Genomic DNA, 19,353 nt, shown 5'->3' with positions numbered 1-19,353 from the left:
CTTACAATGTCATTACGCCACATTAAAGACCCTAGAATATCTCACTTGATTTTAATTTGAAGAAGAAAGGTCACAGAAGAAAGCATACTTGAAAATGGTGCAACGTACTGGTTCATATTAATATTTTGTACGAATCCAGTGTTATGGTTTTGTAAACATTTACCCACAAAAAATTTCGGTCCTGATCGTTTTGGTTATACCCAGTACGTCATTTAGGTTGTACCGTCCAAACTGGCCCAAATTTCAACAAGATGACACTACAGAAGTTAGGTTTGGTTAGGTTAGGTTAAATGTCTTATGATCTAATTATCTGACAGGTGAAACATCCCAAACTAAAAAATTTGAATACTAAATCTCAGCTCCTATATTATTCATTTGCAACACAAGTTACAGAACGAAAGGGGAGGGGAGGCTTATGATGGAAGGGTTGAGGGGAAGGATGGGACTGGAGAGTATTGGTGTTCTGATGAGGAAGGGTAGACTGAAATGGTCTGGGCATGTGGAGAGGATGGGGGATGACAATTAGGCTCAGAAAAAAAGGAAAGTAAACACTGGGGGTAGGGTTGCAAGAAGCAGACTGTAAAAGAGCTGGGACAAGGTCATAGTGTGTAATCTCAGGGATAAGGGACTGAACAGGAAAGCTGCCAGAGATCCAGCGGCAGGGAGAGCCGCCATTGGGTGACATAGGCCGACACATGCAAGCATGTTGGAGCCTTTATAAATGAAATGAAACTAGGTGAATGAAACTTCAAAATACATGAATTCCAGTTGTGGCTTCTGCTAAATACTAAACAAGGTTACTCAGAATGATATTAAAAATGATCTGTAAAAAAAATGACTAAGTGGTAGGCTCCTTCTAGTGATGCCCCTAAACTAAAACTTTACCAAATATTCAAAACACATGAAAATCCTTCATACAATGTAGAAGTAAAATTAAAAATAAAGGTGATGTAAAAAAAAAAAAAAAAACTGGCTGAACATTTATATAGTAACAGTATTCACCTATATGAACTTTAAAAAAAATCCAAAAGCACCTCTTTTCTTTAACACTGACCTATCTTGCAAGCAAAAAATTCCCTGGAATGAATAAAATGCTTGAATTGGGTAATAAAAACAAGTACTGAACATGGTTTGTAAAACTGCTGACTGCCAATAGTTACCTTAGGCTAATTCAGGTGCTACAGCTATGCTCGACACAATGCCCTAAGTAAACGCAGGTAATAATTCTAAGGCTACCTCCTGACATATGTGTGTGTGCACATTAAAATTATTACTATAAAAACAGAAAACCATTAACACTATAATGCCTTACAAGTTTGATTCATGAAAAGCTACTTATTCCTAATTTGTAACTTTAGTACCTTTGATTGAAGGGGCGGACACGTACTGCTACTTTCACAGAAGCCATCCTCATAAAAATATCACAGCCATTGGAGAAGCAGTCAAAATACTACCAATATAAGGTTGGGTCGCTAATCTTTATACTGTACAAGGTTTTGTTTACACTGACGGAGCTACAGTGTTGCCACTCCCCGAAACAAATGATAATAGGCCAAGGCTACCCAAAAAAACCTGAAGTGGCTTTCAAATTTCCATAATGACGATATAATATTAAACCGATGGTACACATGATTTTTACTGAAAGGTTATGGAACAAATATCATTACTGAAGAGAACTGGTGGTACAATGAAGACTTTCTAATAGTTAACTAGGCATCATTAACCCTTTAAGGTCACATACATACAAAAGGTCGTGGGTCTTGTCATACACCTTTCCTAAACTAATAAACACGTATGGCGTTAACCCGACTAACACAAAGTGATGACCCTGTCACGCCGAGCCCGACCAAGTGGTGTCAGTGCTACCTGTTTCCTGTGAACATTCATGGATTAATTGCACGACTTAAGGTATGACTTAAACCAGAGTTTTAACTACAAATACTGTTCTTTGTTTGTGTTTCATGTTACTGTTTTAATATGTGTTATTGTTATGAGACGTGGTACGAGCTTTATTCCTGTTCTTGTCATGCTTTCTGAGATTGAAGGCTGCGTCAGTCCATTGTTGCCAAGAGAGTGCGTTTCGCGCTAGTTTTGGCGACTTTGGAGGACGATTTGCACTTAAACTGAATTTCCTTACGTCTCTATCACCTCTCTTTTTATCCATTTTTTTCGTTTACACTGTGTGTGTGTGAGGCGGATCGGAGTCATACCTCAGGTAAGAGAGGGTCAGAGTGCGGTGCCCGTTAAGACATTGATGAAGAGGTGATAATCGTGGTCCGGGGAAAGGTATGGGATAAGTGAACGAATGGAGCCAATGGTGAATTTTAATCTATATGAGAGAGAGAGAGAGAGAGAGTACAGTCGAAGGAATGGAGTGGAAGGGGGATGGGGTAGAGGGAAAGAGCTTGGTTGGACAGGTGTGGTAAAGGGTGTGGGGGCTTCAGACAAAGAGACAGATGCGGGGGAGGTACAGGGTGGTCATTCTGACTCATTGCCAAGTAGCGCTGTACTGGCAAGCTAATTTTGTGGAGTTTCCTAAGACTGCAGAATGGCAAGAAGGCTGTGGTGCGGTGTTGGACTCAAAAGTCCAAATGCAAGACAAAATCGCAATAAATAACAGTGTCAGAGAGCTATTAATCACGACTATACTTGGGCTAATTGACGGTGTGGGTGCAATATCGCGAATGACTGGGCGCCAACAGCACCCACGGACCTGGCAACACTGCATAAGTCAGGTGATAAGTGATGATCATTTCCGGCCTACTACCGTGGCAATGACTCAGATTCAGGGTATGAGGCCCTTAGACTTAAGAAAATTGCAGAGGAGCTGCTGCGCCCCCAAAATCAACACCACCACCTCTTCTTCTGTCATCACTGTTTCTTCCATACTACCCCCTACTGCCTACTCCCCCACTATCAATAAGCCCCCTCAGTCAGCCGGGTATTGCACAGCCATCAAGTGCTTTTTCTTCTGCCCAAAGGCAGCGAGGGCAAGGTCCACGTGCCTCTTGATGATCCATGTCCATCCAGGTGTCTCCAGATCTCAACCTCTAATAAACTTTATCATCCACACACCATTTATTTTATTTGGAGATTATGTTAAAAGAGTTTTTGTTAAGCAAAATTTCAGCATAAACTTCTTATTCAGGTTTGTAATGGTTTTAATGAAATCAGGTTGATAAAACTTTCAGCCTGTGAGGGTTAGAGAAGGATGCCATCATATGGGGCTGATATACCTGAGCTTCATTTTCTGCCAAATCCCCTTGAAGGATACTGAGTTGCAGGAGAAGGGCAACTTTTTTATGCAGTCCACTGAGTTCACAGTGAGGTGAACTTAGAGAACTGCTACTGCAGCCTGTGCAGTGAGCTAGCAATAATGAGTACAAGGGAGGCCAGAGTAGGTAAAATATTTGACACTCAATGTCATTATAAATTCATGCTTTTGCAATTTTTTTTTTTTTTCATGGCCAATTGCACTTATTTTTTTTATCAACAGTGATCAATTATAAATATTGCAGCATTAACTAAACACAAAAAAACTTAATTTTCAGCACACTGCACTGCTCTTCCCCGTAACTGCAACCTCTGAATTCTGTTTTGGCACTGGAGATTGTAGCCGAGTTAAAAGATTAAATCTACATACTTAATAGTGACAGCTTCTGGTCCCGGAATGTGCCTAGTGGATGAGTATAGAAACATGATTGTCCTTTTTATTCTTTATTCACTTTTTAATTTTACTACCATCAGTCTTCTGGCCCCAGTATTTTAATACTCATTATCCAATATATACGTCTAACTTGTGATTATTTTGTTTACCTAACTAACTTGCACAAATCCAGACTGCCCTCCTACAGTTTCTATCCCTCTATCTGTGCCTTCAGCTCTAGCTTTCTTTCTGAACACTCTAAAGCTGCTATTGTAGAGGGCTGCTATTCTTCTCCTAGAGCTACCATTAGCAGTGTTCCCCATGGTTCTTTCAGCAACTCTCTCCCTTCTTTTCATTAATGAAATCAGCTGCATGTCTAACCCCATCTATTATAACACTGATGACTCCTCACTTCACTCTCCATGTGCTTCTCCCAGCATCCATCACAGCAGGTACCAGCACTTCAGCAACTGTGGAATGAGGTTATCTGACTCTGATTTTATTTCTGGCTTGAGTAAGAGAAACCTTGTTGTTTTTCTATCCATCTATCTACTGCCAGATGCCTTAATCCCATAAGGGGTGGCCACAAACAAATCATGTCTTTGTTACCCTGTCCCTTGCCATTTCACTGCACTCCCTGCAGCTCACACACCCCTCTCTCACAAACCTCTCCACTCCATCCTTCATCTCATCCTCAGCCTCCCCCTCTCTCCATTTCACTCACATAAATTCTCCTCATTAGTCTCTTGCTCTCCATCCTCTCCACATGGCCAAACCACCTCAGTGTATTTCTCCTAACACATTCTATCACATTCACATGCACACCACAACTCCCCTTACTTCCTCAATTGTCATAGTGTCTCCATGGAACTCCACATGCTCCTCTCAGATAACTAATTTCCACTGCTCTCACTCTTGACTTATGTCCTTCCAACAAGGTCCAAGCTTCACTTCCATATGTTCGAGCTGGTATCACAAAACTAACATACAACGGCTTTTTATTTCCATGCTTACTTCCCTATTTCTTATCACTGCTTTCAAAGAACCAACAGCCTTTCTTCCTTGTTGTACCCTTTCAAACACCCATCCTCCAAACTTCCATCCTTACTCATCACACTATCTAAGTACTTAAATACACTCACATTTTCCATTTCCTCACCATCCAACCTCACTACATTCACTGATTTCATTTCACTCGAAGACCATAACTTTACTCTTCCCTTTATTCACCTTTAGCTTCAGTTTCTTACATGCTCTCCCAGATTCATTCACCAAGCCTTGCAGTTCCCGATTGTCTTCACTTAACAATACGGTATCATCTACAGACAATAATACAGGAAGTTTCCAAATGCTGCCCTCTCTCATTAGGGCCACTCCAACATCCACTGCTCTACCTTGTATCTCTTTTATAACCCCACCCATGCACAGACTGAACAACCATGGAGGCATGATGCATCCCAGTTTCAATCAAACATTCAGACAGAAAAATTCACTCCGTTCACCACCCACACGTACTGCAGCCTTAGGACCCTCATACATACTCTTCACAGCATTCAGCACCTTCTAATTTACTCCACAATTCTTAATATTTTCCACATTCCTTGTCTATCCACCCTGCCATATGTTTTCTGCAAGGCTGCATACAACTTCTTTCTCTTTTCTAGAACCTTTCCACTAAAGACCTAAGGATGAACATCGGATCTACACAACATCTTCCCTTCCTAAAGCTTCCCTGTTCTTCTCCAACTACTTTCTCAGTTATTTCCCTCACTCTGTCAATTAGTATCCTACCATATACTTTTCTTATTACACTAAGAAGACAAATGTCCCTACGATTACCACACTTCTTTTTCTCCTTTTCATTTGTGTACACAGTGTGAACTCACAAGCCGGGAATGTGTAAAGTGAGGAATTATTGGTGTGTCATTATGTGAAGCTGTACCTCTTCATTATATTAATTAAATGATAAATGAAATGTGTACAACAAAATCTCTCTCATCTATTATATTTAAAACTCAACAGACATCAAGCAAAACACTGCACTTCAGGTAGGGGGGGGGGGTGGAACAGTAAGGAAAAAAGGTTGATACAGGATACTTATCATTTACATTTACTGCGTCAGAAGGAAACATAATTACAAAATTCCAGCACAAAACACTCTCCAGACATATAATGCCACAATGAGTATATGTTTTACCAAAATACATACAGTTGTACACATGCATATAATGCACATGCAACTCTAAGTTGTTATGAAGTACTTGTAGTACTTAGCTGCCAAGGTTGGAACAGGAGGTAATAACCAATCCCATATTATACAGTGCTACCAAACCCCCTCCGAAGTGTAAAGGCCCAAGACAAGGCTACTGTAATGTGGTACATTAAACCTTTACACTATATGAAATTCTTCCTATTACGATACTAATAAAATTCATTGGTAGCAATGAATGAAATATTATACAAGAGGAGTCAGTACTGACAGAGTTAAAGATAGTTTCTTACCCCTTCAAGTACTGTACCAGAGGTTCTACCAAAAACTGAATCTCATCTAGTGATACCAAAAATATACTGGAAAGACATCATCATAAAGAAGGATACGGGGAGATGATTTACATCCTCCCTTTTGGGTTGTTACATGACTGAAAATCTTCAGTAACTTCTTGAAGATCAAATTTATTTACTGTACACACCAAGTCGCCACTCTAGCAGGAGTATTCTAACCATTAAACCACTAGGAGCAACCCCCTCTCCCCCACTATCTCTCTCCTGTCAACTGTGTATTAGTATATTCAACCTCAATGAATACGTTATCAGTACTGTAAAAAAATTAGCAAGCTGTACTGTACAAGAGTCACATAGAATTACTTGGCTTGAGCTTCTTTCCAAAACATTTTAATAGCTGGGTGACCTTTCTTTGTCACAACCATTGTTCTCTGTTTCTCATCCGAGTATATAAGAACACCTTTACTGGAAGCAAAATTTGACAAGAGTGAGAAGTCATGGATAGACATGAAATCTTTGTACAAAACACCTTCACTGAATTCAAGACGCTCTCTCTCCATCTCCCACAACTTAATCTGCAATAAAATAAAATACACATACAGTGTACAATATAACATTTTAATCACTGGTGCTGTATACATATGAAAATATCACATAAAACATACACAACATATATAAAACTGTACTGCAGTAGCAAGAATAAAACATAAAAAATGTCATCACAGTGAAATGACATCAGTGCAATGACAACTCTTACAATGTACTTTGTTCTGGCTGCAACCATATTATATTATTCAACTTCGGAGACTTCCGGTAGTGGTGGGGTTGAGGTAAACTAAAGGTATTGGTGTAAGATTAGGGACCTATTTAAAAATATTACTGCTTACTATGAGAGGACTGTGACATGTACACTTACCTGGTCTGCCACTGTGCGAGGAACAACATTACTCTGCTTGTGCATTTGTGGATGACAGTGTTGACGAAGGAAGCTGATAATCTGCTCTGCCCCAATGCCTTTCAGTAGTGCCCGTCTCACACTGCTACGGGAGATGCTAGCTACCACCATGTTGGGGAACCTAAGTGGAGTGTGTAATTGTTACCACCTTTACAAATCTATTTCTGTAAGACCTGTGCACACGACAAAAAAAATTGCACGTTAAAGTTCCATTGTAATCTTTAAACCAGACATGCCAGCTCCATTAATTTACAGTACTGACTGTATGGAGGTCTATATATCAACTGCCAAACACCCTGATCCCATTAGAGGTGGCCACAGATGATTTGTCTCCAAGTTACCCTGTTATCCTCTCTCCAACTTGCACACCCTTCCCTCAATATCTCTCCATCTCATCCCTCCATCCCCATCCTTGGTCTCCCCCTACTCCTTCCCACCCTCCACCTCACTCACATATACTCTCCTTGTATGGAAATAATTGTGATAATTTGGAACACACCTCTGACTTTTCAAAACTGCCTTATATATATGAATAAATATCCTATGTTGACCCATAAGAAGTGTAGGAGCCCAGGGCCAGGCAAGCTGGTCTTGACACTGAAGATAAAAGTGACCAGCCTCATTCATCCCTGAGTGGCACTACATAAGCAACAAACCCCAACCACCCCTTGGATATAAACCTACACAGGCTCAATCTGACTGGAGCACCTTAACCCCTTCTTTACCGAAAATGTGTTTTGATGTACCCCCGTACATCGCCTGTTAACACCCGTGAGACACTGGAATCGGTACCGTTATACACTGGTACACCCTCTAGTGAATGGCAGCTTATAGGCCTCAGGGTAGCCCGGTAAGGCTGTTTCTGAAGACCTTGTGTTAGCAACAGCTCTGTGTTTTGACAACAAAGACTGTGACGAAGTTCTGACGAATTCTGACATCATAAGATACGTCATGACTGAGTTGCAGAGACACCAATGGCTTGCTCACTCACCTGTGATGTAACCTCTTTTAGACCAATCATTATTTTATTTATAATTTCTACTACAGATATCGTACTATATTTTCTCCTGACATACGGCAAAATTTACACCCCTTGGCCTGCCTGAGAAACAATCAGTTACCATGCACTTGACCACGAGAGATGGTGTACAGGATATTTTTCTCTCAGGCGTCTCTGGCAGATTCCAATAGTGACGAGTTTATTCCTCATGAGGATACTTATTTAGATGTATCAGATGATGATGCAGCAGTGTCTGACGTGTCAGTAGATGACTGTGATTCTGAAAATGATAGCGAGGTTGATGTGAGTGAGGAGGAGGAGGAAATTAGTAGCGAGCTTAGTGACGCTGCACTCTCGGCAACAAGTGGGTCAAGGTCGCCATCACCATCACGTGTGTCCACACACTTCATGCTCAGCTTACAAGGTAAATAAATAAGCCATCCATCTGTGCAAGACATTTTTTTCAAGCCAGTTTGTACAGTAGTTACCTGGGTAACTACTTCAGCATAAGACATGTAAACTTATGTACCGTAATGATTTATTTTATAATCTTTTTTTATTATCAACATCATGCAGGGTTTATGTGATCATCAGTATACAAACAAATCACAAAGTGTGAATAGTTTCGACGTGGAAAAAAATATACACTACCCCTCACACTACGGGAGGGGGAGCTATCAGGTCGGTATGGGGGGTAAACGTAGTGTTTACATTCGGGGGAGGGGTCGGTAAAGAAGGGGTTAATTACCCACTAAACCACCAGGCACCATAATGTGGTTATATGGTTACCAACCAGCAAAGTAAATGGTATCCTGGCGTACATGAAACCATTTGGATTGTCGCTCAGTGTAGAGTCAGCCAAAGACAGATGGAGGAGGAAAGAATGAAGGAAAGAAAGACAGAAGAGGGAGTGTAAAGTCATGCGGAGGCAGAAGCAAGAGGAAAGAATGAAGGAAAGAAAGACTGACGAGGAAAGAAGGAAGAGAAGAAAGGGCAGACACCCAAAGCAGCACCACACTGAGTGAGTGGATGGTGCATGCCCTTACTTACCACTGTGTGTGTATATATATATATATATATATATATATATATATATATTCATCATCATCATCATCAGCCGTTTGAGTATCCACTGCAGGACCGGCCTATCCCTACCGAAGTGGGGACGATACATCCAATGTATCTCTACCAAGTGGCTTAGGCTGTCTAGTAGAGATTGTATGTAGTGTGAGAAGTGTTTGTAAGTGTAACTGTTGTGTTGGAGTGGCTTTGGATGTGTGTGTAGTCTGTGAACCAAGTGTAATCGGCCTGCGCAAGCCAACTGGGTGCAAACATACTTTATAGCATGCGACACTGGTTCAACCACAGCACCCCTGGTGTCTGCCAAAGTAGTACATGGCCAGAAGAACACTCCCAAAGTTTATTACCCTGGCAGGGCGCGAACCCTCGTTCTTCAGCGTACAAAAACACACACTTTACCACTGTACCACAAAGGCTCCATATATTTATATATATATATATATATATATATAGTAAGACCTCACTATAACGGAATAATTGGGGCCCAAACCATTCCGAAAAATGCGAAATTCCAATAAAAGTGACATCCGGACTTCCCCCTGCTAATCCGGACTTTTTCCAATATATCAGACATTAGTCCGGATTGCATGAATGGTTTTTAAACTGTTTTGACTACCACTGCAGTACTGTACTGTGTTATAACTTCACTGCACTAACCCCTAACAGGCGGGCGACATTACGTAACGTCCGTGCGTGAGGAGGCAGGCGACGTTATATAACGTCCAGCCATTTTCAGTCCTAAATTATTGGTGAAACTGGGTGATAAGGCATCCTTGTCACCTACTGTCCTGGTAAAATAGTATATAAGTACAATATGTAAATTTTATTGTTACAAGAGTTCAAGTAAAACAGAAAACACATACATAAGATCTTGAAGACAGTGAATAATGTAAAGAATGCATAAATGATAAATATGATATTCAGTGGTAAAGAAAAAGCAAATGAGTGAATAGTTTGCTAGCCTCACCCCAGGCGCACCTGGTGATAAGCTGCCTGCCTGCCCTCCTCCCTCACTCCTCCCCCAGTCAGCAGAGACATATTACCGCACATATAACACCTCTTGCCTTCGTTTTTCATCCATTTTTCATCAATTTATGCATGTTTAGGCTTATTCCTTGATACTTTATTTTTCCGAAAATGCCGCCCCACACGGTTGTATAATTGGTAAGTTGCCTGCCCATAAGGGGTTAATCAAATGGTATAATACATATAATAATACTGTACCGTACACTGATAAACATGTCTTTTATTTACCTTATTGTGGTGAACATAGCTGAAGTGGTCAGGCAGTCCGGACTGCTTCTGGCTTTATCGGAATTTTTCTGATATATTGGAATTTAGTCTGGTAGCTCCTCGAGTCCGATAAAGGTGAATTCCGGTCTACTGAAGTCCGTTATATCAAGGTTTTACTCTACATATATATATACTGTATATCTATATCTACAGTACACACACATATATCTATCTATCTATCTATCTATCTATATATTTATATATATATACCAGGAGTAAATGATAATGGGAAGCGACTAAAGCATATGTGTCAGGAGAGGAGGTTGCGCATTTGTAACTCGTAATTCTCTCTCATGATGTTTTACATATATATTCATGAGGATCCTGGGCATCTAAAGACAGCATTTGTCTATTAATCTATACACTTACTATAAAACAGTATGTAGTAGGTGACTAATGCTGATCCTAGGAAGTGCTATGGTACCATGAGAATGATGGGTGAATACACAATGAGGTTTCTAAATTCTACCCATCCCATTAAAAAGTTAATATTGGTAAACTGGGTTTAATGATGACAACAACAGTGATGATGACAACAACAACGACAATGACGATGATGATTTACAATGACTTTATTTATTCATTTTGACTTGCCTGCCCTCAATGTCACAGAAGATGGCAAGTAGAGCAATCTGCAACTCTGACACGGTGTAGGCATATATCCGGTAATTTGTTTCAATCACAAGATTGCCTTGCTTGGGTACATCAATAGAGCCCTGGAAAACAAAAGTCCTTGCTGATGTACACAATTACTTAAGTGCATGTATAAAAGTATGTACTGTCACAATCATCCAGTCTCATTTCCCTGACAATGGGTGGCTATAATAAACAAACAAACAAAATGTATATCAAAAAAGGGACACAAAAAAGGGTAATACATTCATTAATGCACAGCTAAGGATATCAGCTTTCTCAGTTTCATCCTGCAGGTTACAGTCTCCATGAGTAACTTCACAGCACCTATATGGTGGTGGTTGTTGCTGAGTAATCCTGGTCTGCCTGGCTGAGCAGACTCATCAACCACAGGCAAGAAACCATCCCTCCAGGATTATTGTGTGCAGTGAACTGAACTGATGTTCCCTTGCAGTCGACAGCACCTTACCATAGTGGTTTATGCACTCCAATGATGATTCAGTTTTGCATCATGTACAGAGCATTGCAATGAGGCCAAGCATTAAAAAATAAATAAATAAATAAAATAAATAAATAAATAATCACATAGACAAATCTTGCATACTTCACTCGTTTGGGTGTATTATTTGTGATTTCTTTTGTTTCCACAGTATACCACATGAATTTACAAAGCATTATCTTGGTATACCTTGTTTTGTCCTGCAGTGATATTAAGAGCCAGTCTAGTGGGATAGAATCTGCCTGAGCTTCTCTTACGTAGATACACCAAGCCAAATTCCCGTAGATGTTGAAGGAATGTGAGAAGCTCATTATCCATACCCTCCATACTGTAGTCCTGAAAATAATGATCAACTGATATAAAGAAAAAAATACTTTGGATAACAATAATACAGAAGACATTAAGAAAAAATAAATTAAGAAGCATAGTATCATATATAAATGGCAAAAACAACAAAATAAAATGTCGCTGTGGGAGGATTTTTCTACCTAACATAATACAGGTGTACGACCCTGATATCCTGAAGTGAAGCCTGGACAATGCTTGAGACACAAGATCAGAATAAGGGCGGTCAACACATTATATTAGCAATGCATGTTGTGACTTGGCAAAACTGATGGAAATGTGAGACCTTGTGAGATGCAGAGTGAAAGAGCAAGTGGTAGGAAAGCAAACTGAGCATTATTTTGTAGTGATTTTTACAATATGGAACAACTAAGTTAACTCCTCCAGTCTGATGACATACTTATTATTTAATTCCTGCTATCTCCAGATGATATTATACAGCTTAGTAAAGACCTTTTGAACTGGATGAATTTAATATAGCCTTCGTTAACCTGATGAATATGGGAGGCTCTTCCTATTTAAAAAAGAAAAAAGTCACTTGGTAAGAGTGGCATCAGGCACCCCAATGGAATTTACCCTAACTAGTACCACACACCCCGCTTGTAAACCCAAATTTTCCTTTTTACAACAATTCAGACCCACTAAATACACACATACTGTTATGGTAAGTGTCAGAAACACACATAGGCATGGTTAATATAAAATTATGAAAAGGGCACAAAAAGGAAATAACACATATCATACCGAACAGGCCTGTGATTGGCCTGAGGTAAGGGGTTTTGAGGCTAGGGGCTGGAGAGTTAGTGGTCTCCACCACCTGGGATTAACTCCTCAAGAAGGGCTTCACCTTTGAATCCCTCAAAGCCATCAGAAACAACAGATTCTGCACCATCATTATCAGAAGAAACCAGCTCAGGTGCACGATAACAAAGTTTTTACTTGCGTCAATAGCCAGCAGGTCAATGAGTGACCAGAGTTTTTCTTCTTCTTCTTCTGGTGGATTTGTTAAAAGGAGGCTTTTGGAGACATGAAAGTGGTACCATTTCAAGTAATTTGACATGGAGAATCCACATCTGCCATTGGCTAACACTGAGGTGGTGCCATCTAGTGACAGCTTTAGTAAAAGTGCTTAATTTAAGTTGAAACAAGAGTCTCGCTACAGGTCCCAGAGCAATTCTACTCGTTTAGCCAAAAAAAATGTGCTACAATGGCAGGAGTGCAGAATTCCATCTAGCAGTGATAACAAAAACCACAATAACCATGAACGTGGTAACCCAAGGGATCACTGTACCCTGACTGCAATGAAAATTACACAACTCACTCACCTTACCCAGTGTTGAAAAAGACAGTTTGAAGAGGAAAGTCAAACATGCCACTAGACTCAGGCCTCTCTCAGTCACTGTCTCCAGGTACTTTAAGATGAAGAACCAGACCTGTGATGCTGTGTCCAGGAGCAGAAACTGGAAGCCAGCACTTGTGATCTGCATGTTATCTGGTTCATCATTACTGGAAAAAATACATAAATGACAATGTATTAATCTATGGTTTTGCGTGATACTACCATTTATCAGCATCATCATCAGATCCAGGGATGATGCCCATGCTGCCCATGCAACACCCCCGGTTTATCACATTGAAATAAGTATACAGTACAGTACTTTACATTATAAATAGTGCATCCTTTACTAGATATTACATTAACTTATCCCACAGAAATTATACTTTTACAAGCCATCTTTAGTTGACAATGCTGCTCAGCTGGCTGAGAGAAAAGGGGGAGCAACATCCTTATTGTCTTTATAAGTAATACAGGCAGCATCTCAAAATCCTGGAACCACCTCTAATAGTTATCTCATCCCAGTTTCTCACATTGTACATGAGGCGAGTAGATTTACCAGGAAAAAAAAAATAAGGAGCCATGAACAGAACAACTAATTAACTTTCCAATCAAGTCTTAAAATCTGCCACTGTGAAGAAGTGTCACTCTGCTGACTTTCATATTAACTCCGTTTGCTGGAGTACATCACTATTGTCATCTCATTCTTACTGCTACTACATCAATTTATTCAGCTTAGGAAGAATCCCCTAGTTGTAAAGGTTGTAAAGGGGCTGATGATTACTCTAAACACTTCATTTCAAAGGGTCTCTCTAAAAAAAAAAAAAGTAAATAAATACAGAGCACATCACCACACTGATAGGATTAAATGGGGGTGCTGTCCTGGATGCATCACCAAGCAGGTATTAATGTTTGGCTCTGTTATTTCTTAATTCCCTTACTTCCACCACTTCTACAGTATATACTGTAATGTGTTTTCACAGATTCACACACTAGTTCGTATTATCATTTTCTTTTTGCCAAGCTGCTTACTCATTTGCTGGGAGTGAGAAAATATTTTCTACGCTCTAGTTAACTGACTTAATAATTATACATACTCTACTGAATTTTAAAAGGACAGAGACTGAAAGTCGAGAAGCTGGATCAAAGAAATGGCAGATGAATACAGGGCCAAAGCAGAGGAGGAGTTAGAATCAGTGAATTGGAATTAAATGGATCTGGACAACTTATGGAATACATATAGGGACTGCTTAGTTGGGAATGCAAAAGTGGTGTGTGTGTGTGTGTGTGTGTGTGTTTTATTTATATAATATTTATATATATATATATATATATATATATATATATATATATATATATAAAATTGGAATTAAATGGATCTGGACAACTTATGGAATATATATAGGGACTGCTTAGTTGGGAATGCAAAAGTGGTGTGTGTGCGTGTGTGTGTGTGTGTGTGTAATATATATACAATTTATATATATATATATATATATATATATATATATATATATATTTTAACAATACTACCAAAGATAAAAACCTTTCAATGAGGCCAGCATGTAGTAGTGTTCTCATGGCATCCCTGGAGATGGCAGTCTGAGGTCGGCCAGGCTGGACTAAGAACTGCAGTACACTTTCCCACCGGTCCATGGCGTATTTGTCCAAGAACTCAATATCACGTTGGTGAGGGTCAGGTTCTAGACTGCTTGACATAGTCCATGGCTTCCCTCTGTGCATGAGCAGGCACAGACACATGTGCACATGCACACAAAAAACTGGTGTATTAATACTGTAATAATAAACAATGGTATTGATGTACTGCTGTGTACTTCTTCCTTCACCTGTATCCTTCTTTTTCTGTGTCTGCCATCCTCTCTTCCTGTTTCTCCTACCTTTCCTGTCACTTAATTTTTTATTACTCTTCTTTCTTTTTCAGGTAGCTTTGCATTGAGTGATAAGCCTAATGGTTTCCTGAAAGCCAGGAAACCATTTACAACACAGGGTGGGAAATATTATAACCAACCAATACATGTTACCTGTGTCAACAAATGGGTTGGCATAGCGTTAGTGCCCCTCCCCGTAAAACAACTAACTCAAAGTCAAACGACCATCCCTTATGGGATTATGGCTTCTGGCTATAGAAAGATAGGTAGACAGATATATCTAACTGCTTTATATGCTAAAAACATTCTGAAAATTAAGCATCACATTTCTCATAAATGCTAGGTTTAAAAAATGTGTAATGAACCAATGGTTACAATAAGTGGGGGCGCTCACCATCCACTCACTCGATGTAGTGCTGCTGTCGGGTGTCTGTCCTTTCCTCTCCTCCATCCTTCTTTCCTTCCATCCTCTTCTGTCCTTCTTTTCTTCGTTCTTTCCTTGTCCTTCTGCCTACGGGTGACTTTACACTCCCTCTTCTGTCTTTCGTTTCTTCATTCTTTCCTCTTCCTTCTGCCTGTGGGTGACTCTACACTGAGTGACAAGCCAAATGGTTTCCTGTACACCAGGAAACCATTTACTATGCCAGGTGGTTACCATATAACCAAATTTTGGCACCTGGTGGTTTAGTGGGTAATTATTGCAGTCCAATTGGATTAAGCTTGTGAAGGTTTATATCCAAAGGGTGGTGGGATTGATTGCTCATGTAATGCCACTCAGGGATGAGTGAGGCTGGTCACTCTCATCTTAAATGTCAGGACCAACGGCCTAGCCCCGGGCTCCTACGCTCATCATGAGGCAATGTAGGATTGGATGATGGATGGATGGATATGCTTTTCATAACAGTAAAGCTCTTAAATGCTACAATAAGTATTTATAACCACCAATGCAGTCTCCAAAATTAAAGTCAGTAATGAAGTACAGAAAGAAAGTCAAGTTACAAATACACGATCATGTACTGTAAACCCAGTTCTAATGGATTTCAGATCTAACAGACAAATTCTGGGGTCTTCCCCCACCAGGAGACAATGGACTAACCCAACTATCTGAAGTGTGATGAGTTAACTGTTTTCATATTTTCTGTTAACATGTACTGTACAATTATTCTTTAAGTGTGGGTCTGACATGAAGCAGTGACATTAAAGAGGTCTGAAGCATTAAGTATGTGGGAAGTCTGTCTTCTCTCTTTCTCTCTACCTTTCTCCCACTTTCCTTGCTCCTGTACACTTCTTATCCTCTCGTTTTTTCCCACCTCTTTCTTCCCATTCCTCCTCCTGTTACATCTAATCCTTTCTCTTATTCGTTTTCCTGTCACATCCAAAAGTGATAAAAGAAAGCAATAAAAGAGGGCATTACAGGAAACTAAATATAAAAGGATTTTATAACAAGTATCCCTTCACATACCAATCAATGTTTACATAGCCCCACACAGATAAAACTGGGTCTTATGTACGGCAGGAAAGGGTTACCCCCACCCTCTCCTTCCAAAGGTGATACTAGAAAATTATAAAAGAGGGAATTAGAGAAATTTGGGGGAAAAAAAAAATAAATAAGATAAATAAATAACTTCTCCTTTCACACACTTATCAGACAATGTTTATTTAGGCACACATAGGAAAAACTGGGTCTCATGTGAGGCATGGATGAGTTATTAACCAGATATGTCAATGCCAATGCATGAAGATAACCCTTTCATGCATACACCTACACTGTACAGCACATACAAAGGTCACTCATGGAAATTCAAACAACCCTTCCATTAATAATGTCAACTTCATCACTAGTAAGTATAGGAGAACAGACAGATATATCCTTACCCTCCAAGCATAGCAATTTTCAGGTTGTTTCTGAAGGTATTGCTGAGTTTGATGGCAGTATTGCCCTGTGCATCCTTGCATTCCTGCCAGATGGACATATCCAGCAACACTTGCACCCCAGTCCTGTGTTCTGCAGCAATGTCACCCAGGTCCCTAGAAACACACATTAGCCAAATTCATGGCAACTATTACATCCTCAATGACAGTACTGTACTGTCACAGCTAATATATTGTAGCACTACTGTACTGTACAATCTGGGGTACCTTCAGCCTGGTATACAAACATAGTAACATTATGGTACCACATTTAATCATTTAATAATATTAAAGCAACTGCTTCCAAAATATAAAAACAAGTAATACATACATACAACAACAAATAATACTTTTTTCAAATGAAAATCAGGACAATATGGTACATAATCTTTACTATTATCAAACGTTGCCTAAAATTCTTAGTGTCATAAATGAAATTACTGCTGATCAGCAAAATAACTTTTTCTGTAAAAGATACAGATCTAGAAGTTACAACACTTATGCTATGGTAAATTCAATTAACACAGTTCCATCAGCCTACCATATGGTATCCCTTAGCCCATTCAGGATGGCTAAAATATGTTAGAAGTGCAATATGGCAACTGGTTAACAATCTTCAGCTGGGGAGCACCCTCCCTGCCTCAAGAGGCTTATATGAAGTGCACCCTCACTCACAGCAAGGCTAAAGGTCCAAAATCCCAATTTCTTAAAAAAATTTTGGGTTCTCCTCTTCACGCAAACCTACTATTGAAAGAGAATGTACAAGAGTAACCAATGATGGAAGTAGTATGATGAAGGTGATGTGCCAATGATGCCACTATGTTACTAACTTGCCAGCCTCATGCTGAGGTATCCAAGTTGCCAGCATCAGCTGTGGAATAGGTTTGTTGACAAAGAGGAGTCGAAGGACAAACTGTCTGCTCAGCTCTGGTAGTTCTCTGAAATATATATTTTGTATTATTAATTTTGTACAAAGTTAGGAATTAGGTGGTGGAATAATTATTATGAGATCTCAGGGAGGGGTGGCCAATGCCCATCATATCATTTACAAAGGCTCCAACATGCCTGCCTTTAAAAATGATATGATGTACAGTACATTAGACAATATTACATGTGAAGAATTATATGCAGATAATTTCATGTTGACAGCAGAAAGTATGGAAGAACTGGCTGAAAAATTACAACACTGGAGAGAAGGTCTCTAAGTAAACATCAGAAAGACAAAAGTCAAGATCTATGTGTCTGAAACTGGGCTCATTAATGAACTGGGTAATTGGTCATGCAATACCTGGTATATGTAGAAACAGCGCAGGTACAAAGAGTTTTTTCTGTACTGGATGTAAATACTGGGTATACAAGAGACACAGTGAAGTGAGTGGCAGACTGAGGTTAGTGATTGATTTAGGGTACAGCTGTTGGGGCAGAGTGAGACCAACTGATGGTAGACCAGTAAGATCCTTAAAGATAAGAGATGGGTCACTGAAAACTGTGGACAAATACCAATACTTCTATGATGTAATCAGGGTAGGGGCTGGTGCCAAAAAACAGTACCACTGCAAGGGTGTGTAGTGGCTGGAAAAAGTTAAGAATTGTTACTCATCTTGATACTATGAGTGTTCTCACTGTTCATAAAAGGGAAAAAGTTTGGCACTTGCATTAGGAGTGTCACACTGCATAGCAGTGAAACACAGGGTGGGGTTGAAAACGCTATTAATAACAAGGTCTTAATGTAAATAGTTCAGAGAATATGCACATTACAAGTATATGAACTAGCTACAAATATCAGTCCTGTACACAACAAATCAGCGATGGCCTTTGTTGTTACATTGCCAAGATCTTGTACTGCAATCATTACACTACAAATGCAAGACTGGAGACAAAGGCAATTCACAAACATACCTGAATACTGCTAGGCATGTTGCTGGGTGATTGTACAATCTGTCTAAGGTATCTCTTGGTAGTGACTTCAAGTATTCTTGCAAATTTATACAGGATAATGTCTGTGAACCATACATTTCTGAAATTGAAAACATTCATTCACTATGCTATATAGTAACTATTATGCTGTGCCTGTGGTTGACTTTTGAATCTTGCTTAGTGCTTCAGTTTCCACAATAAGCTTAGCTGACAATGTTGGTGCCGACAGAAGAATCACACAGACAAATATTATCCAATATCTCTAATATCTCTGTGCTGCTAACAAACACTCTTCAAGTTTATAGGATTCTAGACATAAATGCATCAAAACAGTTGCAAATTGTAGC

General features: G+C 39.6%; 2 protein-coding genes across 2 annotated transcripts in view; both read right to left on the bottom strand.

Moving 5' to 3' along the window:
• Window positions 1–1,414, bottom strand: part of Klp98A (kinesin-like protein 98A) — a 62,749-nt gene extending 61,335 nt beyond the window's left edge. The window contains exon 1 of the mRNA XM_080285370.1: window positions 1,362–1,414. Within this exon, the coding sequence (XP_080141496.1) occupies window positions 1,362–1,414 (53 nt within the window). The remainder of the gene's footprint in view (window positions 1–1,361) is intronic.
• A 4,351-nt stretch (window positions 1,415–5,765) lies between these two features.
• Window positions 5,766–19,104, bottom strand: mrn (general transcription factor IIH subunit 4 marionette). The gene is made up of 9 exons (XM_080285403.1): window positions 18,989–19,104; window positions 17,920–18,027; window positions 17,054–17,206; window positions 14,836–15,024; window positions 13,279–13,459; window positions 11,798–11,944; window positions 11,071–11,192; window positions 7,065–7,224; window positions 5,766–6,723 (listed from the first exon to the last, which is right to left on the bottom strand). The coding sequence occupies exons 1-9, from the start codon at window positions 19,102–19,104 to the stop codon at window positions 6,508–6,510; spliced, it is 1,392 nt and encodes a 463-aa protein (XP_080141529.1). The 3' UTR covers window positions 5,766–6,507.
• Window positions 19,105–19,353: the final 249 nt, after the last annotated feature.

The sequence above is a fragment of the Coenobita brevimanus genome, chromosome 106 (assembly GCF_032717465.1).
Source record: "Coenobita brevimanus isolate Jiangsu-jjx chromosome 106, ASM3271746v2, whole genome shotgun sequence".
Taxonomy (NCBI): Eukaryota; Metazoa; Arthropoda; class Malacostraca; order Decapoda; family Coenobitidae; genus Coenobita; species Coenobita brevimanus.
The sequence above is the reverse complement of the archived record's forward strand: the minus strand, read 5'-3'. Positions and strand labels throughout refer to the sequence as shown.

Bases quoted from the DNA above. Each gene is read 5' to 3' on its own strand.
- mrn (XM_080285403.1), bottom strand. From the start codon at position 19,104: ATGTATGGTTCACAGACATTATCCTGTATAAATTTGCAAGAATACTTG. The intron at 15,025-17,053 runs GTAAGGATATAT...GCTCATGCACAG, and splicing joins AAAATTGCTATGCTTGGAGG to AGGGAAGCCATGGACTATGT. The intron at 13,460-14,835 runs GTTTTTATCTTT...TATTTTTTCCAG, and splicing joins CATGCTGGCCTCATTGAAAG to TAATGATGAACCAGATAACA.